The sequence below is a fragment of the Trachypithecus francoisi genome, unplaced genomic scaffold (assembly GCF_009764315.1).
Source record: "Trachypithecus francoisi isolate TF-2019V2 unplaced genomic scaffold, Tfra_2.0 Lachesis_group5, whole genome shotgun sequence".
In the NCBI taxonomy this organism is placed as follows: domain Eukaryota; kingdom Metazoa; phylum Chordata; class Mammalia; order Primates; family Cercopithecidae; genus Trachypithecus; species Trachypithecus francoisi.
The window spans coordinates 148,883,789-148,911,746 of NW_022681470.1; the positions used below are offsets into that span (position 1 = coordinate 148,883,789).

Consider the following 27,958-nt stretch of genomic DNA (forward strand, 5'->3'; position numbering starts at 1 on the left):
AGTGGCTCCGGACCACCGGACGTGCTGGGCAGCAGGAGGCAGGCACCCGTTGCTGATAACAGCCTGAGGCGGCATTGGCCAAGAGCTGGGGCATCTGCAGGCGTACAGATCCCAGCCTCCTACCTTCCCCCAACCCCCATCCCCCAGTGTGAACTCTCTCCCCTCCCCAATTCTCCCTGCTGTCCCCTTCCAGAACCCCAGTCCCAATCCCAAAACCCCAACCTCTTTCCCAAACCCCATTCCCACCTACCTCGGGTGGGAGGGGCAGATCTCTGGGGCACAGGACATGAAGGCCACAGCCCCTTGCTCCAAGTCCGGCTCTCCAGGCCCGGGTCCAAGTGCAAACCCAGCCTAGCAGACCCTTGAGAACTCTTTGCCCCCGACTCATGGCTCTGAGGGCCGGGATCAGGGGGTGAGGGTCAGCTGAATGTGGGATGGGCTTCTGGCTCGGCCAGGAGGCGTGTGCTCCGGGACACTGGGCTCCTCTAAGCTTCTCAGGACATTCCTGAGCCCTGACCTCATCCCCACTTCATGGCCAGGCACTTACAGGTACTGCCCTTAGGTGCCAGCCCCACGTGGGCGTGCAAGGACCTGGGGATGGTGACCAGGCCCTTATGAGGCACTCCTTATGATCCCCAACTCCTGGGCTGGCCACAGAGGCATTTACAGCTGGGGTCCAGTCAGCTGCAGACACACTCACACCTGTGTCCTACATATCGCCACTTGGCCTATATGGGCACACTCAGCTTGCAAGGGGCCAGCCATATCCACACACATGTACAGGCAGCTGTGTGGACATGTGTGCAGCCTGGCACAAGAACACACATGCACATGGTTTCACCACCACCGCTTCTCTCCAGCCTTCTCTTTATTTTCTCCAGGGCACCAGCCCCTCTGCCAGCCTAAGTCCAGGGCGTCTGGGCACTCTACCCTAACCTTGCCATTCCCAGGGACTCCCCGCGGCCCTGCAGGGGAGGGAGGCTCAGAGCACAGTCTCCGCAGTGCTAGGGTCATCGAGAAACTGGCTGATGCGTTTGGGGCGCTGCAGGCCTGGCGCGGGGTCCACTCCCACTCCTGCCTCCTTGTGCTCCTCCGCGTTCTCGTCCTTCCCCTGGTCCTCGGAGAAGTACAAGAATACCTGGCGGTGGGCGGCCCAGAGGGCACAAGGGGGCGGTCAGCCCACGGGCCTGGCCCCCAGCCTACCTCCCCCAGCCCAACCCCGGCGCCGGGATCACCTCCTCCAGCATCGTCTGGCTCACAGAAAAGTCCTCCACGCCGTGCTCTGCGCCGTGCACCGCCAGCACTCCAAAGACGCGCGCCAGGGCGCAGCGCCCTCCCGACGGCAGCTGGAAGCGCAGGCGGCACCCGTGTGCCTCGCGCAGCTCTGCCCCAGGGAACTCGGCCGCCACGAACGCCGCTGCCGACTGGGACCTCTCGGCGGGAACCCGCAGGGTCAGTGTGTGGCCGGCCGCGAATCTGCAGTGAGTGGGGCCAGGGCTACCGGATAGGGCCTTTCCCAGGTCCCACCTCAGCTCACCCTCCAGCCCCTACTACTCTCTGGCCCCGCCCCATACTTGTATCTATGTTAGCGATCAAGTGGTCCTCCCACCTCAGTCCCCCCACCCCCACCCGCGTGGCTGAGAGCACAGGCACACACCACCATGTCCAGCTAATTAATTTTTTATAGAGATGGGGTCTCCCTAGGTTGCTCAGGCTGCTCTCGAAGCTATCAGTCCACTTGACTCCTCTTTCCGACACTCCTCTTTTGCCTTTGCACCCTACCCCCGCCCACACAATGAATACCCCCACCCACTTTCCTATGGCCCTGCCCACTAACCAGCCCTCCCCTAACTCCACCCATCAACCCGCCCTCACCTCTCCTGGCTGCACCTTCTCCAACGCACACCTGGTTATGCCTTCTGAATCCACTCAGAGCCCCGGCTCAGGCCTCCTGGTCCTGCGCGCCCAGCACACCCCAGCCTGTCTCGCCCCCTCAGTCACCTCTGCAGGACGATCTAAAGCCCTGGCCATCTCTCCAGTTGAAGCCAAACTTTCCTCACCTGGCCCTAGGTCTGGCCTTTCCCCTGAGCCCACCTACGTGCCCACCCTCACCCCACACCCGCTTGGAGGCCCCGCTCGCTCACCTGCTTTTGAGATGTTGTGGGCTGCCCAGGCAGCAGAACCGCCCGTTCACCATGATGGCCAGGCGCGAGCAGAGCGCCTCACACTCCTCCATGCTGTCGGGACCCGGCACCACGAGCTCTGTTGAGGCCTGGGCCACCTGTGCCTGGCGCCACACTGCCTGCTTCCCCGGGCCTGGACCACCCTTCTGGTGTGGACGTCTCCCCACCCTTCCCCAGAGCGTTCTGATCCTGGCGCCGCGTCCCACCTCTGTGTGTCCTGACACCCCGGGTCCTGGCGCCCTCGCCCCACCAGGGCCAGGACCCCCCATGCCCTGTGGCCTTGTGCTTTGGGGATCTCTCTCCAAGCCTGGATCGCCTTAACCACACCCCAGGACATCCGCGCCCGGCGCACCTGTGGGAGGTGAGCATCACTGAACGGCCCTCCCGCACCACGGCCAAAAGGCTGTTCCAGAGGAAGCGCCGCGCGCTGGGGTCCATGCCTGTGGTCGGCTCGTCCTGGGGAGCATGGAAAATCCCATAAGCAAGGCCCCGTCTCCGTCGCAGGCCCCACCCCACCCCGGCACCGCCCCCACGCACCAGAAACACCACGGCTGGGTCCCCAACCAGTGCCACGGCCGTCGCCAGCTTGCGTTTATTCCCTCCGCTGTAGGTGCCTGCAGGCCTGTCTGCGTACCATGAGAGTCCCAGGCGCGCTAGGCCCGAGCCAGCAGTCTGTGGGGTGGGGCCAAAGTGGGCATGGGACTCATATTGATGACTAAGGGGCAGGACCACAGTGTGGCGGGGCCGGCACTGAGTGTGGAGCAGGGGCACAGTGGGCATGGAACAGGGCAAATGTGAGAATGGGACAGAGCCATAGTGTGGTGGGGGCAGCGTGAGTATGGGGTGGGGCCTTGGTGTGGGTGGAGCTGGGATGGGTATGGAGCTGGGCCATGGAATGGGTGGAGCCAGCATGGGCATGGGGCGGGGCCATGGTGCAGGTGGAGCTGGGCTATGGAGCTGGGCCATGGAATGGGTGGAGCCAGCATGGGTATGGGGCGGGGCTATGGTGTGGGTGGAGCTGGGCTATGTAGCTGGGCCATGGAATGGGTGGAGCCAGCATGGGTATGGGGTGGGGCCATGGTGTGGGTGGAGCCCACATGGCTATGGGATAGAGCCATAGTGTGGGTGGAGCCAGCATGAGTATGGGGTGGGGCCATGGTGTGTTGAAGGCAGCATGGGTATGAGCGGGGCCATGGTGTGGGTGGAGTCAGCATGTGTGGGGCGGGTCCATGGTGTGGGTAGAGTCCACGAGTGTCTCGGCGGGGCCATGGTGGGGGTGGAGCCAGTAGGGGTATGGGGCCGGGCCAGAGAGGGCATGGGGTGGGACAGGGTGAGGGTGGGGCAGGCCAGGGCAAAGCCAGGACCCCGCAAGCAGAGAGAAGAGAAAGGGCTGCAAACTGGGAACGGCCACAGTGAGAAGCTGACGGTGAACCCAGCGACAAAGGTGCGAAGCCCTAGGGGTGAGGCAGAAGAGGAGCAAGTGGGCAGGGCCACAGCAGGAAGACTTAGGGATAGAGGGGCAACGTGCAGCGGAAGAAAGGGTCGGTGGACCAATGAGAATGTGGGAACTTGGTGGGGCGGGACAAAGAGGAGGGCTAGCCAAATCTCTATTGGACCAGGATGGGTGACGAGGCCTAAGGGAAGGAAGGGGGCAGGGACAGGGGTGGAGCCAAGGCGAGAGCTTGCAGGATTGGGCCAGGCTTTAGGGGCACGGCCTGAGTCGGGTGGGCCCTGGGCGGTGACAGCAGTGGAGGCAGAGTGGGCTCACCTGGGCAACCTGGGCCTCCGGGACACCGCGCAGGCGTGCAAACAGCTCCAGGTGCTCACGGCCCGTCAGCAGATCAAAGATGGCATCGGATTGAGGGCAGTAGCCCATGCTGAGGTGTGCAGCACTGGGTTCCTGGGCCACGCTGGGGTGGGGATGCAGGGGGCTCAGAGAGCTGGCTAGTCCCTGACCATACTGGTGGCTAACACAGGGGTCTCAGGGCCCACCCATCCAGGGCCACAATGGTAAGGGACAGGGGTGTCTCAGGGCCTGTTCCGCGTGTGGGATGTAGGGGTGCACACGTCCCAGAGACCATGCAGGTGTGAGGCCATGAGCCCAGTCCACGCACAGGAGGTGGAGGGATGGGGAACAACAAGGACGTCAGGGCCAACCCTGCCCCACCCCGACCCTACCTGGTGCCCCTCACCTGTGGCCTGCCAGCACAGCCTCGCCCCCGCTGGCCAATGTGTCCCCAGTCACCATGCGAAACGTGGACGTTTTCCCTGCTCCGTTCACGCCCAGCAGCCCAAAACACTGCAGGGATGCCCACAGATGGTGCTCAGTGAGGCCCCAGGCCCTGGTTCCAGCACCTCTGATTTCTTTTTTTCTTGAGACCAAGTTGTGCTCTTGATTACCAGGCTGGAGTGCAGTGGCACGATCTTGGCTCACTGCAACCTCTGCCTCCCGGGTTCAAGCAGTTCTCCTGCTTCAGCCTCCCAAGTAGCTGGGGCTACAGGCACGCGCCACCACGCCCAGCTAAGTTTTGTATTTTTTTTTTTTAGTAGAGACAGGGTTTCACCATGTTGGCTAGCATGGTCTCGATCTCTTGACTTCATGATCCGCCTGCCTCGGCCTCCTAAAGTGCTGGGATTACAGGCGTGAGCCACTGCGCCCGGCCTCTTTTTTTCTTTTTGTTTTTTTATGAGACGTAGTCTTGCTTTGAAATCGCCCAGGCTGAAGGGCAATGGTGCAATCTCGGCTCACTGCAACCTCCGTCTCCTGGGTTCAAGCAATTCTCCTGTCTCAGGCTCCGGAGTAGCTGGGACTACAGGTGTGCACCACCAAGCCCAGCTAATTTTTTGTATTTTTTAGTAGAGATGGGGTTTTGGCATGTTGACCAGGCTGGTCTCGAACTCCTGATCTCAAGTGATCCTCCCACCTTGGCCTTCCAAAGTGCTAGGGTTGGCCGGGCGCGGTGGCTCAAGCCTGTAATCCCAGCACTTTGGGAGGCCGAGACGAGCGGATCACGAGGTCAGGAGATCGAGACCATCCTGGCTAACACGGTGAAACCCCGTCTCTACTAAAAATACAAAAAAAAAAACCCAGCCGGGCGAGGTGGCGGGCGCCTGTAGTCCCAGCTACTCGGGAGGCTGAGGCAGGAGAATGGCGTAAACCCTGGAGGCGGAGCTTGCAGTGAGCTGAGATCTGGCCACTGCACTCCAGTCCGGGCGACAGAGCGAGACTCTGCCTCAACAACAACAACAACAACAACAACAACAACAACAACAACAAAAGTGCTAGGGTTACAGGTGTGAGCCACCATGCCCGGCCTCAGCACCTCTGATTTCTGAGTGTCCACATGGAGGGCCGTGTTTGGGGCCCCAGGGGAGCTGGGCAGATATTGGGGTATGTAGCGAGGCATAAAGCTGTCACTTAGCAGGGAATGGCTTTTGGCACACAGTGGGTCCCCCATAAAAACCGTATGCAGCAAGTGTTCAACAATTATCAGGGCATGAGCTTTCCATATGTTTCCTGGCATACTGTGTGTACTTAGGCTGGGTACACAGTCAGCCCAAGGTGGAGAGGTTGGCCAGCACACAGTAGGGGCTTAGTAACGATATACTGTCGGCCAGGCCCGGTGGCTCACACCTGTAACCCCAGCACTTTGGGAAGCCAAGGCAGACAGATCACCTGAGGTCAGGAGTTCAAGATCAGCCTGGCCAACATGGTGAAACCCCATCTGTACTAAAAATACAAAAATTAGCCGGGTGTGGTGGCACACACCTGTAATCCCAGCTACTCAGGTGGCTGAGGCAGGAGAATTGCCTGAACCCGGGAGGCAGAGGTTTCAGTGAGCTGAGATCACACCACTGCACTCCAGCCTGAGTGGCAGAGTGAGACTTTGTCTCAAAAAAAAAAAAAAAGGCCAGGTGTGGTGGCTCACACCTGTGATCCCAGCACTTTGGGAGGCCAAGGTGGGTGGATCATTTGAGGTCGAGTGCAAGACCAGCCTGGCCAACATGGTGAAACCCCGTCTCTACTAAAAATACAAAAATTAGCTGGGCATGGTGGTGTGCGCCTGTGGTCCCAGCTACTGGATTGGCCGAGGCTGGAAAATTGCTTGAACCCAGGAGACAGAGGTTACAGTGAGCCAAGATTGCGCCATGGCACACTAGGCTGGGTGACAGCAAGACTCCATCTCAAAAGAAATATATATATATTTTATATATATATAAATCCCATATATTTATATTTATATATATTTACATATAAATACATATTATATATATTTACATATATATAAAAATCCCATATATATATATACACACACACACACTGCAATGTGTGCTAACAAACAGCACTTGTTTGCAGATGTGTACCAGCCCTACTAGGTGGCCAATAAGTGGCATACAGCAAATAAATTTGCACATAGTAGGGTGCTTGAATGTGAACTGGTACAAAGCAGGTGCCTGATAAATGTTGGCTGTGACAAGTGCTTGATACAGATGTGTATATAATGGGGGTCCAATAAATTCTATTGGTATTTGATAAATGTTGATAGACACAAAAGTATTCAGTACACCTCTTTAGTGAGCAGTGTGTGTTTAATAGATGTAAGCAGGCAGTAGGTGCTTAATGAGGTTTTGCTGGCTCAAAATAAACACACAGGCCGGGCGCGGTGGCTCACGCCTGTAATCCCAGCACTGTGGGAGGCTGAGGCGGGTGGATCACGAGGTCAGGAGATCGAGACCATCCTGGCTAACACGGTGAAACCCCGTCTCTACTAAACATACAAAAATTAGCTGGGCATGGTGGCGGGCGCCTGTAGTCCCAGCCACTTGGGAGCCTGAGGCAGGAGAATGGCGTGAACCCAGGAGGCAGAGCTTGCAGTGAGCCGAGATTGCGCCCCTGCACTCCAGGCTGGGCAACAGAGTGAGACTCTGTCTCTAAAAAAAAAAAAATAAGGCCAGGCGCAGTGGCTTATGCCTGTAATCCCAGCACTTTGGGAGGCCAAGGCGGGTGGATCACGAGGTCAGAAGATCTAGAGCATCCTGGCTAACACAGTGAAACCCCGTCTCTACTAAAAATACAAAAATTAGCCAGGCGTGATGGTGGGCGCCTGTAGTCCCAGCTACCTGGGAGGCTGAGGCAGAAGAATGGCGTGAACCCAGGAGGTGGAGCTTGCAGTGAGCTGAGATGGTGCCACTGCACTCCAGCGTGGGTGACAGAGTGAGACTCTGTCTCAAAAAAATAAAATAGGCCGGGCATGGTGGCTCAAGCCTGTAATCCCAGCACTTTGGGAGGCCGAGACGGGTGGATCACGAGGTCAGGAGATCGAGACCATCCTGGCTAACACGGTGTAACCCCATCTCTACTAAAAAATACAAAAAAAAAACACCCAGCCGGGCGAGGTGGCGGGCGCCTGTAGTCCCAGCTACTTGGGAGGCTGAGGCAGGAGAATGGCGTGAACCCGGGAGGCGGAGCTTGCAGTGAGCTGAGATCTGGCCACAGCACTCCAGCCTGGGCGACAGAGCGAGATTCCGTCTCAAAAAATAAAAAAAATAAAAAATAAAATAAAATAATAAATAAATAAATAAATAAAATAAAATAAATAAAATAAAATAAAAATAGGAGCACAAATATTGGCACACAGTAGGTGCCCAATAAAAGGTGGTGGATGCACAGTAGTTGCTCAATAAAGGGCTGTGGGCACATAGTAGGTGTTCAGTAAAGGATGATGGGCAGGGCACGCAGTAGGGCAGCCTCTCTCTTTCCCTGCACCAGGCCTCCACCCCTGGACTCACCTCACCAGGGGGGATCCCCAGGCACAAACGGTCAACAGCTGGCATCCTCTGCCCATGGTATACCTGGAAGAGTACAGGTCCTTCAGAAAGGTGAGTGGGCCAGTGGGAGCCCCCCCAACCCAGCAGTCAACCTGGCCACACCTACCTTGGTCAAGTTCCTCAGCACCAACACATCTCCCTGGGTGGTTCCTCGGACCACCCGCTCCCGTTCACGGGCTACATCCTCATCCTCCAATCCCAGGGGTGGCAGGGACCTCACCTTGGGTCTGGGGACAGAACATTTGTGGGCCTAAAGTAGGTCCCTGGCCCCTGCCACCCTCTCTGTAGACCTGACTAACTGTGGCAGGAGTTGGCTTCGGTGCTGCAGCAGTAGTGTGAAGAGAAGGAAGATGGGCCCCTGTACCATCATGGCCAAGAGGTTCTTGCCGACCACCTCCCAGCGCAGGGGTGACTGGAACTGCCTGTCTCCTGTGGATATAGAAAGGAGGGACTGGGTCCATGAGAGTCTAGGTTTCTGGCCCCTTCTCCGTCCATGTCACTCTGGATTCTTAAGGGAAAGGAACACAAATTGAATAGGCCACTCAGCTGGAATCTAATTGGCACAGAGAACAGAAGTTTTATCACCTTCCTTAATTAGAGCCTTAGGCCTCTTGTGATGTAATCTAAGATAGAATTAGCTTTATATGGCTGCTTTCTTTTTTTTTTTTTTTTTTTTTGAGATGGAGTCTCGCTCTGTCGCCCAGGCTGGAGTGCAGTGGCGTGATCTCGTCTCACTGCAAGCTCCGCCTCCTGGGTTCACGCCATTCTCCCACCTCAGCCTCCAAGTAGCTGGGACTACAGGCGCCCACCACCACGCTCAGCTAATTTTTTGTATTTTTTTTTTTTTTTGAGACGGAGTCTTGCTCTCCCTCCCAGGCTGGAGTGCAGTGGCCAGCTCTCAGCTCACTGCAAGCTCCGCCTCCCGGGTTCACGCCATTCTCCTGTCTCAGCCTCCCAAGTAGCTGGGACTACAGGCGCCCGCCTCGTCGCCCAGCTAGTTTGTATTTTTTAGTAGAGACGGGGTTTCACCGTATTAGCCAGGATGGTCTCGATCTCCTGACCTCGTGATCCGCCCGTCTCGCCTCCCGAAGTGCTGGGATTACAGGCTTGAGCCACCGCGCCCGGCCAATTTTTTGTATTTTTAGTAGAGACGGGGTTTCACCGTGTTAGCCAGAGTGGTCTCGATCTCCTGACCTCGTGATCTGCCCGCCTCAGCCTCCCAAAGTGCTGGGATTACAATATGGCTGCTTTCTTGTACCTCCAACTTGGCCCAATCTTGCGGCCACCTAAGAACCCTGGCTGTCTCCCTGGCGGGGCTGTTTGTCTCCACTCTGTATAATGAACTCTAGGTCTCCAAGGGTGCTAGCTATCTGTAGCCATGGCCCCACCTGACAGGAAGTTCTCACCCAAGCGCTCAAAGGCATCAGCCATGGCCTGGTTCCGCACCATGTCAATGAGCCCCCGGCCCAAGCAGAAGTGGGGGAAGATAAGGAAGACCTGTTTCAAGATCCGGCTCACCTCCTGCAGCTTCTGCTCAAGGGCAGGAAGAGGGATGTTGGTTAGGGGCTGAGTCCAACAACCCAACCCAGCCCAAGCCCCAGCCTCATGGTGCCCCACCTGATCAGAGAAGAGCTCCAGCACAAAGGTGGCCATACTTCCATTGATGCCAATAAAGAGGTTTATGCAGGTGAGTACCACATAGGCCGTGCTGGGCACGGAGAAGAAGAAGGAGGCTGGGTACATGAGCGGTGTGATCGACCAGCTGAAGGGACAATAGGAGTCACTGGAGTAACTACTCAGACTGAGAAGCCCTGAGAGGAATAAAAATCTCCATTCCCATCTTCTCTGCCTTAGACCTAGACATTTTCACCCAAAGCACATTTCTGTTTTTTTTTTTCTTTCTCTTTCTCTCTTTCTTTCTATTTTTTTATTTTTTGAGATCGAGTCTCACTCTTTCGCCCAGGCTAGAGTGCAGTGGTGCGATCTTGGCTTGCTGCAAGCTCCGCCACCTGGGTTCACGCCATTCTCCTGCCTCAGCTTCCTGAGTAACTGGGACTGTAGGTGCCCGCCACCACGCCTGGCTAATTTTTTTCTATTTTTAGTAGAGATGGGGTTTCACCGTGTTAGCCAGGATGGTCTCCACCTCCTGACTTTGTGATTCGCCTGCCTTGGCCTTCCAAAGTACTGGGATTACAGGCGTGAGCCACCATGCCCAGCCCTTTCTTTCTTTTTAGAGGTCTCTCTATGTTGCCCTCCTGACCTCAAGCAGTCCTCCTGCCTCAGCCTCCCAAAGTGCTGGGATTACAGGCGTGGGCTGCCTTAGACCTCTATTAATATGAGTCAGTACAAGATGAGCTTTTAAGGCCACCTTGGCACACCACTGAATTGGATCACACATGGTATCACCCCAGACCTCCATATCCTCTCCTTGGGAGCTGCTGTAGAGTTCTCTCAGCAGCATTGATGGGGAAGGCAGTAAGGGGCAGTAAGAATAGTCCCTGAGGGACTGGGGTCCTCACCCATACAGTAGTAGCAACAGCAGGAGAGCAGGCAGGTTGGCAGGGGCCACATATGCCCTCTGCTGGAAGGCCAGAAAGATGAGCACCACGATGCACGCTGGCACCAAATAGTTACACTGCATTGGAGATGGCAGTTACCTTTATCAGTGTGAAGAGGTGGGGACTACCACCCTCGGCCCTATTCCCACCCTGACCTCCTTGCTTTTTGAGAAGGAGGACACAAAGTCTCCCACAATCCTTAAGACTTTACCCAGGCCATCTTGGACAAGCCCCTGCCTAGAAGGGGCCAGACAGGGCAGTGGCAAGCAGTGCCTGGGCCCCCACCCATCCAAGCAGCCCCCGCACCATGTCCCAGAGAAAGTTGCTGAGCCAGTAGAGGGTGGGGGACAGGCCCCCCATGAGCTGCAGGTGCTTGGCTCGGGTGACTCGCTCCTCAATGAGGACAAGAGTGAAGCTGGCCGGGACGAAGGACATGGCAAAGACCACACAGATGGAGACGAGGACATCCACCGAGGAGGCCATCCTGGAGGTGAGGACATGAGGGCTGTTGTAGGGTGAGGGCACATGGGTTGCTCAGAGCAGAGCTGAACACGCCATTGATGGGACACAGGTCTATGGGGCAGTCAGCAGTGGCAGAGATGGTGGGGGCAATTTAGGGATGACGGTGCCTGGGATTTGGCAGCAGAGGTTGTACAGGTCTCAAGACAGGATAAAGGTTGGTGGGACGAGGATGTGTTGGGGAGGCTGGGGCCCGTGGAGCCTGAGAAGGTCCCATTTCCCTGGCCTAGGGAGCAGAGGAACAGTTTCTGTCCCCCATTTATAAAGCAAGAGTATGTCAGGGTTCAAATCCAGCTCCCACCACCTCAAACGACAGAGAGGTGGAGACACGGTAGGACATGAAGGGTGGAGGGACTCACAGTGCGGCCTCAGACAGCTGCTCCTTGGTGAGGTTCAAGGGGTGGTTGAGTGTGGTGATGCTGTGGGTGCGGCGAGCCGGGCCTGGGGGCAGGTGAGCACGTAGGAGTGCGTTGTTGGCTCGGTTGACAAAGGCCACCATGGAGTGCCAGCCTTTGTTGTTGAACCAGATCTGGGTGGGGGTCAAGGTCATAGGGTCAGGGCAATGGAGTTGGACCTTGCTGTGACAGGACGCCCACCTGTCACCCCCACTTCCCACCTTGAGGCTGTCCCGAGAATCCAGGCTGTTAGCCCAGGCTGTGAGGTTATTCAGGACACGGTCGAGGGCCCCGCCAGGCAGGGGGCTCAGCAGCGCCCACAACTCCTCCACTGAGTGGCCCAACTCTTGGCCCGAGGGCAGGCTTGGGTCTCGGCCCCCCAGCGAGAATCCTCCATACCTATGGGGCCACGTAGGCAGGGAAGGGGAGCTGAGGGCCGGGGGGCTGGGAGAGCTCCCAGGGGGCAGGCAGAGGGCATGGGAGTGGAACTGGGGCAGGGGACCCCAAGCTAGACCCCTCCTCACCTGACCTCATTCACCCACTTCTTAGTCTTCAGGCTGTGGGAGAGACGGACAGAGACACAGGCAGAGACAGGGATGTGGGACAGAGAGAAATGGTGAGAGGGGCCTGCAGAGTCAAGGGTGGGACAAAAAGAGAAAAGAAGGCCAGGCACGGTGGCTCCCGCCTGTAATCCCAGCACGTGGGGAGGCCAAGGCAGGTGGATCATCTGAGGTCAGGAGTTTGAGACCAGCCTGGCAACATGGTGAAACCCCGTCTCTACTAAAAATACAAAAATTAGCCAGGTGCACTGGCACATGCCTGCAGTCCCAGCTACTTGGAAGGCTGAGGCAGGAAAACTGCTTGAACCTGGGAGGTGGAGGTTGCCGTGAGCTGAGATCACACCTCTGCACTCCAGCCTGGGCGACAGAGGGAGACTCCATCTCAAAAAAAAAAAAAAGGAGGAGAGGAGGGCACACAAGACCCCCAGCCCAGAGCCCCAGGCTGGGCATCCAACCTCTCCACCTCCTCCCCCAGGACCACACTAGCCCCACCAACCCAAGGACCAACGCTATAGCCAGGGAAACTGAGTCCTGGGGCATGGCTCACCCCTGGCGCACCAGGCGCGGGTAGGTCTTGACCAGGAAATCAGATAGGTTCCGGCCCGTCAGGTTCTGAATCACTTCCCCGGAGCTGGTCACTGCCTGGGGCGGAGGGGGACCACCAGCTGCAGCCGGGCAGTCAGGCAACAGGCGCCGGGCGCCGGGCCGGCTACACTGGCAGTCTGGGGAAGGAGACTCTGGGGTCCAGTTGCCACTGGCCAAGACCTTGGCCACTTCAGCAGGAACTTCTGGCGCCGAGAACCTGCAGACAATGGGCTGTGCACACTCAGGGGCCCGGCAGGGTCAAGGTGCGGGTCTGTGGGCACCCAGCTTCTGGGGGCTCCTGGAGACACAGAGGCTCCCAGCTCCCAGGTGGGCACAGGGGAAGCTCCGGTTGCCTCCTGAGGCCCCTTGGCCAGGGACCAGATGGGAAAACTGAGGCCAGAGAGGGGCAAGGTCCAGGCCAACGAGATGCCCTCACCTGTTGAAGCTATCCTGCATGGAGGGATCCTCCAGTCCTGCCTCCTGCAGCAGCGCCTCGAGCAGCCGGGCACGTCCAGGGTCCCCTGGGGCGTCCTCGCTGTGTGTGAGGGGAGATGGAGGGTCAGGGCTGTACCCCCAGATCCCTAGTCTTCCTGCCACCAGCCCCTTCCTTCTGCACCCACCTGAAGAAAGACACCTGAGCACCGTACATGGTGGGACTGAGCCGCAGAGCCGGGTAGTGCCCGAAAGGAGGCACGATGAGGCTGAACACAAGGGCCAGGCCCACAAAGAGGGCAGGCAGCACGATCTGGAGGACCAGCCCATCAGCTGCTGCTTCCACCCACCTTCCAGGTTTGCTTGCATCTGCCCTGCTCATGCTCTACAACCACCCATGGCTCCCCAGTGCCCTCAATAAATGTGCTCTGGGTTGAGAATACACACGGGGGGTAAGGGTTTGAATTAGGCCACTGAGTGGATGGCCAGGGTAGGAAACTCAGGGACTCCCATGCGACTCCCTGGTGCTGGCCCCCCTCACCTGTGCGAACAGGCCACGGCGGCTGCGGCGGGCAAGCAGAAAGCGCTTGAGAAGCAGGGCCTGGAGCTGCTGGCGGGTCAGTGCCCAGCCCTGTACCCGGCCCACGGTGTCTGGCCCAGAGCCCTGCAGGGCCTGGGTCTCTGGGGCTGACCCAGCTGTGAGGGATGAGAGGGTCAGTGCTCACGCTGCTATGGGTGGGGGTGCTGGGAGAACCACAGGGCCACTGGGGAAGACTTACCTGGCTCCCCATTCTGCAGCGCTGTCTCTTCCGGTGTCATCTTGAGCCGCAGGGTCATATCTAGGCCAGCAATGCCCGTGCACGGGTGCTGCCCACAGCTGCCATCTGCAGGGCCATCGGGGTCAGGGTCAAAGTTGAGGATCAGAGATTGGGGGATCAGAAATCAGGCATAAGGGTAAAGGCTATGCCTTGGGCCAGACTAAGCCAGGGATGGGGACTTGGTCTCAGTCCCACTCTGGATCGGGGTCAAGGGTCAGGGAGCTGCAGCCGCACCCTCCGTATTTGTGTCCACAGCACAGTCCTCCACCACCTTCAGGAAGATCTGGGGAGACAAGCGGGGGCTCAGAGCCTGGACACCCACAGGGGGAACTGGGGGCTTATGAGCCCCCCACCCCTCCTACACCATGGGTCCCCTAGGCCTTCCCAAGGGACGTCTGAGCCACCAGAGCGCCTCATGTGCCATGCCTCCTCCCTGAATGTCCTTGCTGCTCATAAACACACTGCTATTCATCCTTCAAAACACCACCTCCTCCAGGCAGCCCTCCTTCTGGCCCCACCTCACCACCACCCAGGCCTCACACCTCCTCGAGGCTGGTGTCGGAGATCCCGTAGCCAGTGAGGCTCAGCTCTGCCAGTCGCGTGTCTAGCTCTCGGAAGAGTGTGGTGAAGCTGCCGTCATGGGCACCCGTGTAGGGCAGCACCAGCACCAGTTCGTGTGGCAGCTCCTCCACCAGCCGTGCCCCGGGCACCCAGTGCTGCACCAGTGCCAGCAGCTGAGGAGTGCCTGTGTGGACAGAGGGGTGCTTCAGGGAGCCCCAGCTCACGCCCCACCCCAGTCTCCCTGGGGAAGAGGCATTGGTGACCTGTGAGGGGACGGTCCGTGCAGGCAGAGATCAGGGTTAAGAACTTAGGCCAGGCGCGGTGGCTCACACCTGTAATCCCCACACTTTGGAGGCCGAGACAAGGGGATCACTTGAGGTCAGGAGTTTGAGACCAGCTTGACCAACATGGTGAAACCCCATTTCTACTAATAATGCAAAAATTAGCCAGGCATGGTGGCACCCACCTGTAACCCCAGCTACTCGGGAGGCTAAGGCAGGAGAAATGCTTGAACCCAGGAGGCAGAGGTTGCAGTGAGCCGAGATCACACCACTGCACTCCAGCCTGGGCAATAGAGCAAGACTCAAAAACAAACAAAAAAAGCACTTGAGGGCAGCGCTGGACCTAGGGTAGGAGGTTGGGGTAGGTTTGTCTCTGGGCTCAGCCCTGGTTGGGTTAAAGGTGGGGTCAGCGTTCAAGTTCATCTCATGGTTCAGGCTCAGCCCAGGGATGGGGGGCATCATCTCAGGTCCACAACTGCCCTCCTCCTCTCCATCCCCCTCCCCCTCCCCTTCCCTTTCCTCCCCCTCCCCCCCTTCTCCTCCTCCCCCCGTCCCGTCCTTCTCCCCCCTCCCTCCCCCTCTCCCCTCTTCCTTCTCCTCCCCTTCCCGCTCTCCTCCTCCTCCCCTCCTCCCCTCCCCTCCCCCTCCCCTCCTTCCCCTCCCTCCCCTCCCTCTCTCCCCTCTCCTCCTCCCCCGCGTCCTCCTCCTTCTCCTCCCTCCCCCTCCTTCTCCTCCCCCTCCTCCTCCTCCCATCCCCCTCCCCCTCCTCTCCCTCCTCCTCCCCTCCCACTCCCCCTTTCTCTCCCCCTCCTTCTCCTCTCCCCTCCTCCTCTCCCTCCCCTCCCCCCTCCTCCTCTCCTCCCCTCATCCTCCTCTCTCCGTCCCCCATCCCATCCTCCTCCTCCTCTCCCTCCCCGTCATCATCCTCCTCTCCTCTCCTCCCCTTCTTTTCCCCCCCCCCTCCTCCCCTTCCCCCTCCTCCTCTCCTCCCCATCCCCCTCCCCACCCCTCCTCCTCTCCCTCCCCCCCATCCTTCTCCTCCTCCCCCTCCCTCTCCCCATCCCCCTCCCCACCCCTCCTCCTCTCCCTCCCCCTCATCCTCCTTCTCCTCCGCCCCCTCCCTCCTCGCCCTCCCCCCTCCTCCCACTCCCCTTCCTCTCCCTCCTCCTCTTCCTTCCCTCCTTCTCTTCCTCCCCCTCCCCTTCCTCCTTCTCTCCCTCCTCCTCTTCCTTCCCTCCTCCTCTTCTTCCTCCTCCCCCTCCCCTTCCTCCTTCTCTCCCCCTCCTCCTCTTCCTTCCCCTCTCCTCCCCCTCTTTTTCTCCCTCCCCCCCCTCCCCAAGTGAAGGCATAGCCACCCCCCTCTGCCCACCCGCTCTGGGTCTCCACGCCGGCCCTCACCGACTCGGCTGCCCTGGCTGCCGTTCTTTTCCTGCCCAGTGTTCATGCTGCCCTCCATGGCAGCGTCAGCCTGCGGGCAGAGAGGCACCAAGTGACTTGGGCTTCAGGGCTGAACAGAGTCCTGGGGGTCAGGGGTCAGGAGAAGGCTGGTCCCCACCTTCTCACTGGTGGTCAGGGGCAGGCGGGCCTTCACTAGCGTCAGGTAGTAGCCGGAGCCCAGTTGACGACGCAGGAAGAGTGGGGAGCCACAGCAGCACAAGCGACCCCCTGCCACCACAGCCACCCGGTCTCCCAGCAGCTCCGCCTCATCCAGGTGGTGGGTGGAGAGGATCAGTGTGCGACCTAGGCATGGGGGACCAACCCACAACTACCATCAGGCCACCGGGTCTTTGCCGGAGCTGGGGCCTCTGCTAGGAGTTGTCTGCCCCATGAAGCAAACTCCTATTCATCCCTCAGAACCCCATCCCCAGAACCTCCTTGTCAGAAACCTTTTCTGGCCCCTTAGGCAGAATCCAGGGGAACCTCTGGCTACCCCCAACTCTTACTGTCTTGGTATTTGAGCAGCAGCCCCTAAATACCATAGCAAGAAGTGGGGTCCACATGTAGCAAACTCCTACTCATTCCTCAAAACCCCATCCCCAGCATTTCCTTGTCAGAAACCTTTTCTGGCCCCTCAAGCAGAATCCCCAGCTCTTACCTTCTCGGTATTTGAGCAACAGCTCCCAAATGCCGCGGCGGGAAGCAGGATCCACACCAGCCGTAGGCTCGTCCAGGAAAACAACTTGGGAGCCACCCACAAAGGCAATGGCCACGGACAGCTTCCGTTGCATCCCACCTGGTAGAGATGGGGAAGGGACCTCAGTGTGTTGCACCCAGCCTTGGGCAGGGCTATCTATCCACGTGGACCTCCACACCTGGCTTCCCCCAGGCCCCCCCTGTGAGGTGATGTCCCTAGGGATTGGGCTCACCAGAGAGGTGGCGAGTCTGCACACTCTGCTTGGAGACCAGCCCCACGTCCTGCAGCAGACGGTCCTGCTCGGGGCCCACCGCAGCGGCACTCAGACCCTTCAGCCGCCCATAGAACCAGATGTGCTCGCCCACGGTCAGCCTGTGGCCAGTGCACAGAGCAGAGTAACCCACATGGCAGGCAGAGTCCCAGAGGGCGTCCAGCCCCTTCCCACCACTGCACTCTGGGCCTGCCGAGACGCACATGTCAAACAACACATTGTACTGGGGACAGATGCCCAGGTGGGGCCGGATGGCGGTCATGCTGGAGCAGACGTCACGGCCCAGGATGAACGCAGAGCCACCACTGGGTGGGAAGAGACCACTCAAGATGGACCTGTGGGTAGAGGGGTCTCAGAGCAGCCCCCTTCACAGAGTGCATCAACAGTTACAGAGCACCTAGTTTTAATTTTTAATTTTTAAAATTTTTTTTTTGAGACGGAGTCTCGATCTGTCATCCAGGCTGGAGTGCAGTGGGGCGATCACGGCTCACTGCAAGCTCCGCCTCCTGGGTTCACGCCATTCTCCTGCCTCAGCCTCCTGAGCAGCTAGGACTACAGGCGCCCGCCACCACACCCAGCTAAGTTTTTGCATTTTTAGTAGAGATGGGGTTTCACCGTGTTAGCCAGGATGGTCTCAATCTCCTGACGTCGTGATCCACCCGCCTCGGCCTCCCAAAGTGCTGGGATTACAGGTGTGAGCCACTGTGCCTGGCCACAGAGCACCTATTAAATGCTACATCCAAAACCCTGTGATAGCCTCATTTTTATTTATTTGTTTATTTTTATTTTTTTGAGACAGTCTTGCTCTGTTGCCCAGGCTGGAGTGCAACAGCACAGTCTTGGCTCACTGCAACCTCCGCCTCCCGGGTTCAAGTGATTCTCCTGCCTCAGCCTCCCGAGTAGCTGGATTACAGGCATGTGCCACCACGCCTGGCTCATTTTTGTATTTTTAGTAGAGATGGGGTTTCTCTCCCATTCTGGCGTATGGGAACCTTCTGACGCCTTTCCCACTGAATGGCTAGAGAAGCTGAGGCCCAAGGGAAGGGAAGGAGTGGTGGGGGGGCTCGCGGGGAGGGAGTGGTTGGGGGGGCTCACAGTGTCGTGGTCTTGCCGGCCCCGTTGTGGCCCAGGAAGGCAGTGATGTGGCCCTGGTAGAAGTCCAGGCTGAGTCCCCGCAGGGCTGGCTGCGGGCTGCCAGGAAAGCGCTTCTCCAGGCCGCGAACGGAGACCCCAGGACTCAGGCCAGGTGGTGCCTCCTCCACCAGCACTGCAGAGACGGGATGGACTCAGGCATGGAGGTCCTGGGTGTCCCGGTGCCTGCAAGTCCCTTAGAGCTAGGCTGTGGAATCTAGGACCTGCTGGGCTGGGGCCTATGAAAGTTGGGGGAGCTTGGGGACTGCAGTGTGTTCAGGGCAGGCGTGAGGGTTGGGGTGTCCAGGTCATTGACACTGGCATCTGTGGAATCTCGTTTTGCGGGGAGAACTGGGCATCTAAGTGGGAAACCAGCTATTAAGCCTCGTAGGGCCTCACCCTTTGGGTCCAGCTGCGGGGGGCAAGGGGCTGGACTCTTGGGGGGCCGAAGTCCACACCAGTAGCTCCTCCGAAAGGGAAAATTCCATGGTTCAGGGATCCCATACTGGCCTGGGGGGAGGGGCACTGGTTATCACTTAGCCCGCCCCCCGGAATGTACCATTTTTTTTTTTTTTTTTTTTTTTTTTTTTGAGACAGAGTCTTGCTCTGTTACCCAGGCTGGAGTGAAGTGGCACGATTTCCGCTCACGGCAAGCTCCGCCTCCCGGGTTCACACCATTCTCCTGCCTCAGCCTCCTGAGTAGCTGGGACTACAGGTGCCCGCCACCATGCCTGGCTAATTTTTTGTAGAGACGGGGTTTAACCATGTTAGTCAGGATGGTCTCGATCTCCTGACCTCGTGATCTGCCTGCCTGGGTCTCCCCAAAGTGCTGGGATAACAGGCGTGAGCCACCGCGCCCGGCCTTTTTTTTTTTGAGACTGAGTTTCACTCTTGTTGCCCAGGCTGGAGTGTAGTGGCTCGATCTTGACTCACCACAACCTCCACCTCCCAGGTTCAAGCAATTCTGCTGCCTCAGCCTTCCTGAGTAGGTGGGATTACAGGCATGTGCCACCACGCCTGGCTAATTTTGTATTTTTAGTAGAGATGGGGCTTCTCCATGTTGGTCAGGCTGGTCTCCAAATCCCAACCTCAGGTGATATGCCTGCCTCAGCCTCCCAAAGTGTGGGATTACAGGCGGTAAGCCACCTTGCCCGTCCCAGTTTTTTTTTTTTTTTTTTTTTTTTTAACAGATGGGGGTCTCATTGTCGCCCAGACTGGTACGATTACAGCTTACTGCAGCCTGGACCTCCTAGGCTCAAGTGATCCTCCCACTCCATCCTCCCAAGTAACTGGGACTACCAGTGCGTGCCACCATGCCCAGCTAACTTTTTGTAGAGATGGAGTCTCACTATGTTGCCCAGCCTGGTCTCAAACTCGTGGACTCAAGCGATCCTCCCGTCTCGGCCTCCCAAAGTGCTGGTATTACAAGTGTGAGTCACAGCGCCCAGCGACTGTGCCAGCTTCTGGTCACACACCTGGAATCAGGGCGTCCAGGTGTAGGGGCCAAGAAACCCCACCCACCACCTGCCTCAGGCCAGGCCCCTCCAATGCAGCCATCTGCATGCCTGTGCCAGGAAGCCCCGCCTTCTCTCCAAGGGAATAAGTCTCCTGGTACCAAACGGCCTGGAGGTCACGCCCCTAGCCCATCCTCCCGCAAAGCAGGTGCGACGTGGCCCAGAGCCCTGTGCCCTATGGCCCACCTGGGCACACAGCTTCCAGGTACCAGGTGGCGAGGCTGTAGAGCGCCGCGTCCAGCAGCAGAAGGCCAGAGACCTGGGCCAGGCTGAAGACGTCTGCTGTGGGCCGGGTGCCCACGTTGTGCCACCGCGCACCCTCGCCCTGCTCCTCCAGCAGCGCCAGGCTCTCGCAGCCGAAGCCGAAGGCCACGGGCGACAGCAGGCTCTGTGGAAAAGCGGGCGGTCAGTGAGCGGCCGAGGCGGGGGGGGGGGGGGGGGGGCGTCCCCCACCCACGCCTGACCGGGCTCTCACCGCAGCCACGCGGCCACCCGCCGGCAGCCGGTCCCGCCAAGCCACGCACAACACGTAGGGCAGATACAGGGAGAAGTAGGCCAGGCCGCCGCAGGCCGCAGCCAGGTTGGCGCGGGAGAAGAAGGCGCTGAGCAGGAAGCTCTGGGTCACCGTGGCCACGGCAAAGGCCGCCAAGAACAGGAAGACCACGCCGGGGTGGCTGTAGGGGAGGATGTCCCCCAGCTGTAGGAGGCGACGGGAGCTCAGGTCCAGCTCCTGGATGGCCCGGGGGCGCGCACCCACGCAGGGCAGGTTCTGCCTGCCACCCTCCTGCGCACTCATTCTGCAGCTGGGCAGGCCGATGCGCGCCCACCTTAAGCACCAGAACCAACAGCGCGGCGCTGAGCAGGAAGGGTCCGAGGCAGCTGAGGAACCAGCCGAGCCAGAGCACCCCGCGGCTGAGCCCCATGGCGCGCATGGTGTCCCGCAGCCGTGTCTCCTTCTCCCGCACCACGGCCTTCACCGTCAGCGTCACGGAGTAGATCCAGGCCAGCGTCAGGAAGAGAGGCAGCGACCGGCTCAGCACACGCAGGAACCTGGGGTGGGGACGGCTGGGGTGGAGGCCGGAGACCCACCGCAGACTGCCCCCCGCCCCCCACCATCTGGCAGGACTGTCCCGGAATCTCAGGACGGGAAGATTCGCCTCCCTGTTCCTTGGACCCTGATCCAGCCAGCCTCGGGCTCCCAGCCATCAGTGCAGGCCAGGCTCTCCCTGCGCCGGGAGACCCCAGACCCTCAGAGTCCCCTGCTCCTCCCTCTGCAGCAGGTCACGTGGAGTGGTGTAAAGGTGCAAAGTTCGCAGCCTGGACCGCAGGAAGGTTCCCAACAGAGCCTGGGCCCACCCCCACACCCGGGACCTTCCAGCCGCGGGGGAGAGCGGGGAGGGGTGCCAGAGCTCACATGTCATCCACATAGCACGGATAGGGCATCTGCTGCAGGTAGAGGCCGGCCCGGGGGGCGGCGCCGCTGAGCACGCGGACGGCTGCGCGCTCCACCAGGTCCTGCAGGTACACGAAGCCGCCCCACACGTAGCGCAGGTCGGTCAGAGGGTCTGCAGCTGGGCCAGCGTCCCAAAACCTGTGAGGGGCATGGTAGCAGGTTGTAGGGAAGGGCTAGAAACTCTCGGGACCCCGCCCTGAATAACTTTTTTTGCCGAGACTGGGTCTTGCCCTGTCGCCCAGGCTGGAGTGAAGAGCTGCAATCATGGCCCACTGCAGCCGTGACCTCCCGGGATCAAGTGATCCTCCCACCTCAGCCGCCCAAGTCGCCTGGCTAATTTTATTTATTTATTTATTTATTTAATTTGAGACGGACTCTCGCTCTATCGCCCAGGCTGGAGTGAGATGGAGCCACCATCTCAGCTCACTGCAACCTCTGCCTCCCGGGTTCAAGGGATTCTCCTGCCTCAGCCTTCCGTGTAGCTAGGACTACAGGCGCGTGCTACCACGCCTGGCTAATTTTATATACTTTTTAGTAGAGATAGGGTTTCACCGTATTAGTCAGGATGGTCTCGATCTCCTGACCTCGTGATCCTCCCGCCTCGGCCTCCCAAAGTGCTGGGATTACAGACGTGAGCCACCGCGCCCGGCCCATGGTGGCTAATTTTTTTTTTTTTGAGCCACCGCGCCCGGCCCATGGTGGCTAATTTTTTTTTTTTTGAGACGGAGTCTCGCTCTGTCGCCCAGGCTAGAGTGCAGTGGCGCGATCTCAGCTCACTGCAAGCTCCGCCTCCCGGGTTCCCGCCATTCTCCTGCCTCAGCCTCCCGAGGAGCTGGGACTACAGGCGCCCGCCACCTCGCCCGGCTAGTTTTTGTATTTTTTTTAGTAGAGACGGGGTTTCACCATGTTAGCCAGGATGGTCTCGATCTCCTGACCTTGTGATCCGCCCGTCTCGGCCTCTCAAAGTGCTGGGATTACAGGCTTGAGCCACCGCGCCCGGCCTTTTTTTTTTTGAGACGGAGTCTCGCTCTGTCGCCCAGGCTGGAGTGCAGTGGCGCGATCTCAGCTCACTGCAAGCTCCGCTCCCGGGTTTACACCATCTCCTGCCTCAGCCTCCGAGTAGCTGGGACTACAGGCGCCCGCCACCTCGCCCGGCTAGTGTTGTATTTTTTAGTAGAGACGGGGTTTCACCGTGTTAGTCAGGTGGTCTCGATCTCCTGACCTCGTGATCCGCCCGTCTCGGCCTCCCAAAGTGCTGGGATTATAGGCTTGAGCCACCGCGCCCGGCCCATGGTGGCTAATTTTTAAAGACATTTTTCTCGAGGTTGGTGGGGGTGGCGGGGGTCGGGGGCCTCACTGTATTGCCCGGGCTAGCCTCGAACACCTGTCCTCAAGAGATTCTCCCACCTTGGCCTCCCAAAGTTCTGAGATGACAGGCGGGATCTACTGTGCTCAGCACCCGGTGCAATTTTAGCTCCACCCTTATTCCAGAGGTGTAATGATACACCTGGCTCCGCCCACCATTGCCTATACCTGCTCTAATCTTATCCCAGGCCCATGGCCACGCCCCTCATGCACCTAGGCCCCGCCTATCACGGGCCCCTATTGGTCTAAGGAGCCCTGGGCTCTGGCTACTACTATACCGCTGTTGATACAGCCCAGATCCTGTCTATCATGGTCTCCAATAGGCTGAATGCTGCCTGGCCCCACCCACCACGTTCTGGGCCCAGTCGCCCTTCCCCGCCCCCCCCCCCCCCCCCCCCCCCCCCCGCCCAGTCCCCTTCCCCCCGCCCGCCCTGGCCTGACCTGTCCCTGATCTTATTGGTTCTGGTGACCACGTCAAGTCCATGCGGATTTTGATGCGCACGTGACCCGGGCCCAGGTCTGGGGTTGGGTGTTCTGTGGGGTCTGAAGAATCCTCAGGTCCCAAGAAGACGACGCCGGCCCAGAATCGATGTTCCGCCAGCAGTTGCAGGGCCCGCGACACCAGGGCTGCCTCTGAGGGTGCCGCCTCCAGCTTGTCCAAGGACAGGCACTGTGGGATGCGGGGTGAGTCCTAGGCGCTGGGGTCTGCCTGCCTCCTAGACCACTCGGCTGCTACCCCTGGACCTCGAGGCTGCGCCATGTTTTCCCCTCGTAGGCCCAGTGTGGGGCCGGCTCCCTCCTGAGATCTCGACAAATCCCGAGCTCTTACTAGGGCCGGGCCCGCCTCCCTCCCCCTGGGAACACCAGGGTAGGAACCTCAGGGTGGGCCCTGCCTCCACGCTGAAATAGACCCCGAGGTGGACGGCCCCTCACCTCCGTCACTTGGCCCAGCGTGCCCACCAGGCGCCCCACATCAGCATGTGCCTCCTGCCAGCTGTAGCCACCGCTCCCAGGGTCCAGAAAGGATCGCAGGGCCTCCATGCGGTCCTGGCCTCCAGGCCTGGGCTGCCTTCTTCCTTCGTCCTGCATTTGCAGGAGCCGCTGGGGGGCGCAGGTGCAAAGTGAGAGTCTGGGTCGGACGCAGTGGCTCATGCCTGTAATCCCAGCACTTTGGGAGGCCAAGGTGGGCAGATCACCTGAGGCCAGGAGTTCCAGACCAGCCTGGCCACCACGGTCTCTACTAAAAATACAAAAATTAGCTGAGAGCGTTGGCACATGCCTGTAATCCCAGATATTTGCGAGGCTGAAGCAGGAGAATTGCTCGAATCCAGGAGGCGGAGGTTGCAGTGAGCCAAGATCTCGCCACTGCACTCCAGCCTGGGCAACAGAGCGAGACTCCATCTCTCAAAAAAAAAAAAAACAAAACACCACCAACACCAAAGTGGGGGTCTGCATGGAGCCCACCTTCCCATCCACCGGGCCTGTCTGCCCTCTCCACCGGGGAGCCACATCCTGCCTCCCCAGCCCCGCACACACCTGCAGCATGGCCACATTGGAACTGTCGTTCATGAAGGTGAAGATCTGGGGTCCCAGCACCTCCCACACCTCCCGGACATCCCTCAGCAGGGCCAGCTCCTCAAAGGTCCGGTTCACCTGCGGACAGCACCCCCTCCACTAATGATCCTTCGCACGTGTTGATCTCCCTCCATCAGCTAACTCCTACTTCTTCAAACCCAGTTTCCATGACCCTCTGGCCTGGCTCTGACCCACTGGACTGAGGGTACTGGATGGGCTCTGGCTGCCACCCTCCCACCCCAGCATCCAGGCTATCCCCACCTGGGCCATGAGCTTCCGGGTAAAAGGTGTATCTGGTGCAAACAGCAGCTTGCCCAGGATCAGAGGCTTCAGGCGTCTCCAGAGCAGGCGGGACAGCGGATGGTTGTCCAGGGCTCCAATCAGCTCTGAGCAGGCAGGGCCTGGGATGGGGGTGCCATGAGGCCCTGCCCCCATGCCCACCGCTCCACTTCCCAGGAGGGGAAACCAAGGTCAGTCACTCACTCAGGCTGCTGTCCGGCAGGGCTGATTCTGGCTCCTGCCTCACCAGCTCCATCAGGTCACTAGCCTCGTACCAGTTGAGGGAGGGGCCCACCGTGCTGCTAGGTCCCCTGGCACTGCAGAGGGCCTCAGACAGCAACTCCAGGGGCCCACCAGTCCCTCGGGGTCTGTGCAGCAGTGCCTGAAGCTCCACCAGGCTAGGCAGTGCCAGGATCTAGAGAGAGGTCACCAGACGGAGCTGGCAGCGATCCCAACTTCAAGCCCTAACCAGGGCAGGGCACTGGGTCAGGGGCAGCCTCTCCCTCTCTTGCTAATTCTCCTGAAGACCCACCGAAGGGAAGTGTCTGGGCTGCCCCAGACCCTCCCAGTGCAGGCTGCCTGCCAATGTTGCCTGCATGGTGGTTGAGGACGGGTGGGGCCTCGTACCTCCTGGGCCAGGTCCTCAGCTGCCTCCAACAAGCTGTGCAAGGGCTCCTGGGCTTGACCCAGTGCCAACCCCAAGGATTCCTGGGGAGAAAGATCACAAGGGTGACAATGACTTTGAGCGCTCACTAGGGGTCCAGTGCTCTGGCCAGTTCCCAGGCAGACCATACTATCATAGCCCTCACTTTACAAATAGGGAAACTGAGGCTCTGAGAGACACAGGGACTCATTCAAGATCTCACAAATGAGTCTTCATCACCGGGTCAGACACACTCTGTCTGGGCCCAGACAGGACAAGGAGCATCACTGCAGGGATCAGGGACAGCCTGGATGCCTGGAACGGGAGGTTCTTGGCATGGGGTGGTGCAGTGCCAGGACATCCCCAGTGCAGTGTCCCAGGAAGTCAGTGCGGTCCCGTCCCCACACCCTACCGTATGCAGCAATGACGTCAGCAGCTCCGCGACGTCCAGCATAGGTGGTTCCAGCGGAGACTGCTTGGTTGGTTGAGGCCGGGCTGGGGGAGGAGCACACAGGAGCATGGGGCTGGGGGGACACTGGCCTGAGGCACCCACCCCTACCCTGTGCCCATTTCATGGCCAGGCAAGTCGAGGCTCAGAACTCAGCCCTGCCAGAGGCCCCCGGCCTCCTCACCTGTGCTGGGTGCAGCCCTCAGCATGGCGATCAGCTTCCCCAGGCCAGCCAGCATCCTGTGGGCACTGGCCCCTCCCAGCACAGTGTGGGCATCGGCTAGCAGCCGGGAGACCCTGGGGACAGAGAGAGGGCAGGAGGCGGGGTTCCGGCGGGCACTGCAGCCCTGAGTTGGCAGGCCGGCCACACCCATTGCCTCTGGCTCACAGGGAGTTGTTGAAGTTGCTCAGACGCCCGGGCTCCTCGCCCAGTGTCAGCTGTGAGAAGCAGGTGTTGTTCATGTTACAGATGAGACCTTGGAGCCAGGGCACGGTGCCCGCTGATGGCAGTGGCTTGTTGGGGAAGTGGCCTGCGGGGAGATGCCCGGTGCTGAGGCCCTATGGACTCTGTCTGACTCCACACCCATCGGGTCGCCTGGCACTGCTTGTATGCCTCCAGCGTCGGAGAGCTCACTCCCATGCCATGTATTGGCGGTCTGGTAAAGGCTCCCTGACATGCACTGGGGATCCCTGTGCACGGGGACCCGTCTGCCTTCCCCTACACAGGTAAAGTGCCTGACCCCTCGGGGGCTCACATTCATGGTGCTCCAGGGGCGGGTGGGAGTGGCGAACAGCCACCAGGATGAAGAAGAGGAAGAGGGGCCACAGCAATTCGACCAGAAGCTGGACCTGGGGGAGAATAGGCGGGAGATGGTGGGGGACAGTAGGGGCTGCCGGCCCACCCGGCCCTGGTCGCACACCGAGGTGTTACCGGCTGTCTCCGGCGATACATGGAATTCTTCCAGAGCAGCAGCATCAGCTGTGTCCAGAAGGCCATGGTGAGACTGGGTGGGGGATGGGACAGAGAAGTCAGGACAACGGTCGGGCAGAAGACGTGCGGTGCAGCTGTGGGCAACTCTCTGCCCTTCTCTGAACCTCATTCTATCCCACAGCGCAGCGTTCCTGGAAGCTCTGATTAGAGTCAGGCAAACACTAGTCACTTGATAAAGGGACTCCGCTACCCCCAGGGGTGGAGTAAACCAATGGGAGCTCAACCCGCAGCCGTCCTCGCATTTCATTGGCTGCCAGGACTGTCGCTCTGCGCAGAGCTGACAGTTGGGGACTTAAAGACCATCCTCTAATCCTCCAGGGACCGAGTTTGGGCTTAGCGCTGTCGTCACCAGGCTGCACCCCAAGCCTCACCTGGAAGCCTCTTCCAGGTCCTGACCCCCAGCCTCCTGCCTGGCCTAGCCCACGCAAGGGTTCCTTTGCCCTCACTGTTCTCCAAAGACAACAGCAACGAATATTGGCAGTGCTGGACATTTCACACGCCCAGCGGAAGTGCTAGATATCACCCCACTCTACAGAAGTGGAAACCGAGGCCCAAGAGAGAAAACCCAGGCACTCAGAGAGACAGGCAGTCACACAGCTGGAGACACGACCCCAGCTCTGCCCACACTTTATGTACCATGATCGCTCAGAAGGACCTCGGGAGCCAGAGAAAGAGTCAGGCGAAGGGGCTGGGATAGAGACTCCTGGAGCCAGCGATTCCTGATCTCTTTACAATGGGCCTGTCCACCTCTGACACCGATGGAGAATCTGAAGCTGACAGAGGGGCAGGAAGTTGCTAAAGGTGACCGGGCCGGATCTGGGACCTCGGACCCAGACCCTTACGCCAGGCAAGGGTTCGTTCCTTTACATCAAGCGGGACTTAGGATCTGGGGGAGCGGCCTCAGTTTCTCCATTTGTAAAATAGGGCAAGGGGGAGTGCAGTTCTAACGGGCCGGGGGCTGCAGGTGTGTGATTGGCAAAGGCCCTCTTAAGAGTCCTAGATGTCCGATGCCCTCCTTGAGAATTAGTGGTCAATTCAGCCGCCCTCAACACTCACCGGAAGGTAAGGAAGGGTCAGAGGCTGGACCCCCTAATTCCCAGGGAACGTGCATCCCTCCCGGCCCCAATCCCGCATTCTCGAGTCTCGGGGCTTCCTCCCTCTCCGAGTCCTTCTCACCGTTCCAGGGACTCCCCAGCTCTTGCCGCCTTCCCTCCGCCCTGCAGCAGGCAGGCAGCGCGGCGCCCGTACTTAAGCCAAGTGCCCCGAGCTTCCCCGCGCAGTTAGCAGCGCCGGGCCACGCCCTGGCCTCTGCACGCTGCTATTGGGCGGTCTGCCCGTCACTCACGGGACGGCTCAGTCGGAGCTGCGCGAGCCGAGGGAGGCGGCGGGATCACAGAAGGGCCTCGCTGAGCCGCATTTCTTAAAGGGACCGC

General features: G+C 59.4%; 1 protein-coding gene across 1 annotated transcript; it reads right to left on the reverse strand.

Moving 5' to 3' along the window:
- Positions 1-835: 835 nt before the first annotated feature.
- Positions 836-27,829, reverse strand: ABCA7 (ATP binding cassette subfamily A member 7). Its single transcript, XM_033198520.1, is given in 49 exon segments — positions 836-1,138; positions 1,236-1,476; positions 2,145-2,237; positions 2,536-2,639; positions 2,721-2,855; positions 3,952-4,093; positions 4,376-4,482; positions 7,974-8,036; positions 8,119-8,239; positions 8,312-8,441; positions 9,419-9,542; positions 9,630-9,774; positions 10,532-10,647; positions 10,877-11,054; positions 11,449-11,618; positions 11,706-11,883; positions 12,009-12,041; positions 12,592-12,846; positions 13,066-13,164; positions 13,250-13,374; positions 13,603-13,757; positions 13,841-13,945; positions 14,114-14,162; positions 14,422-14,624; positions 16,120-16,189; positions 16,277-16,461; positions 16,817-16,954; positions 17,088-17,227; positions 17,330-17,461; positions 18,222-18,393; positions 18,657-18,767; positions 19,958-20,159; positions 20,247-20,468; positions 20,599-20,821; positions 21,186-21,362; positions 23,031-23,067; positions 23,070-23,259; positions 23,523-23,690; positions 24,126-24,242; positions 24,426-24,565; positions 24,648-24,858; positions 25,071-25,151; positions 25,499-25,581; positions 25,719-25,831; positions 25,923-26,064; positions 26,290-26,383; positions 26,466-26,665; positions 27,162-27,298; positions 27,702-27,829. Coding segments are annotated over 47 exon segments (6,441 nt in total). The 5' UTR covers positions 26,532-26,665; positions 27,162-27,298; positions 27,702-27,829; the 3' UTR covers positions 836-982.
- Positions 27,830-27,958: the final 129 nt, after the last annotated feature.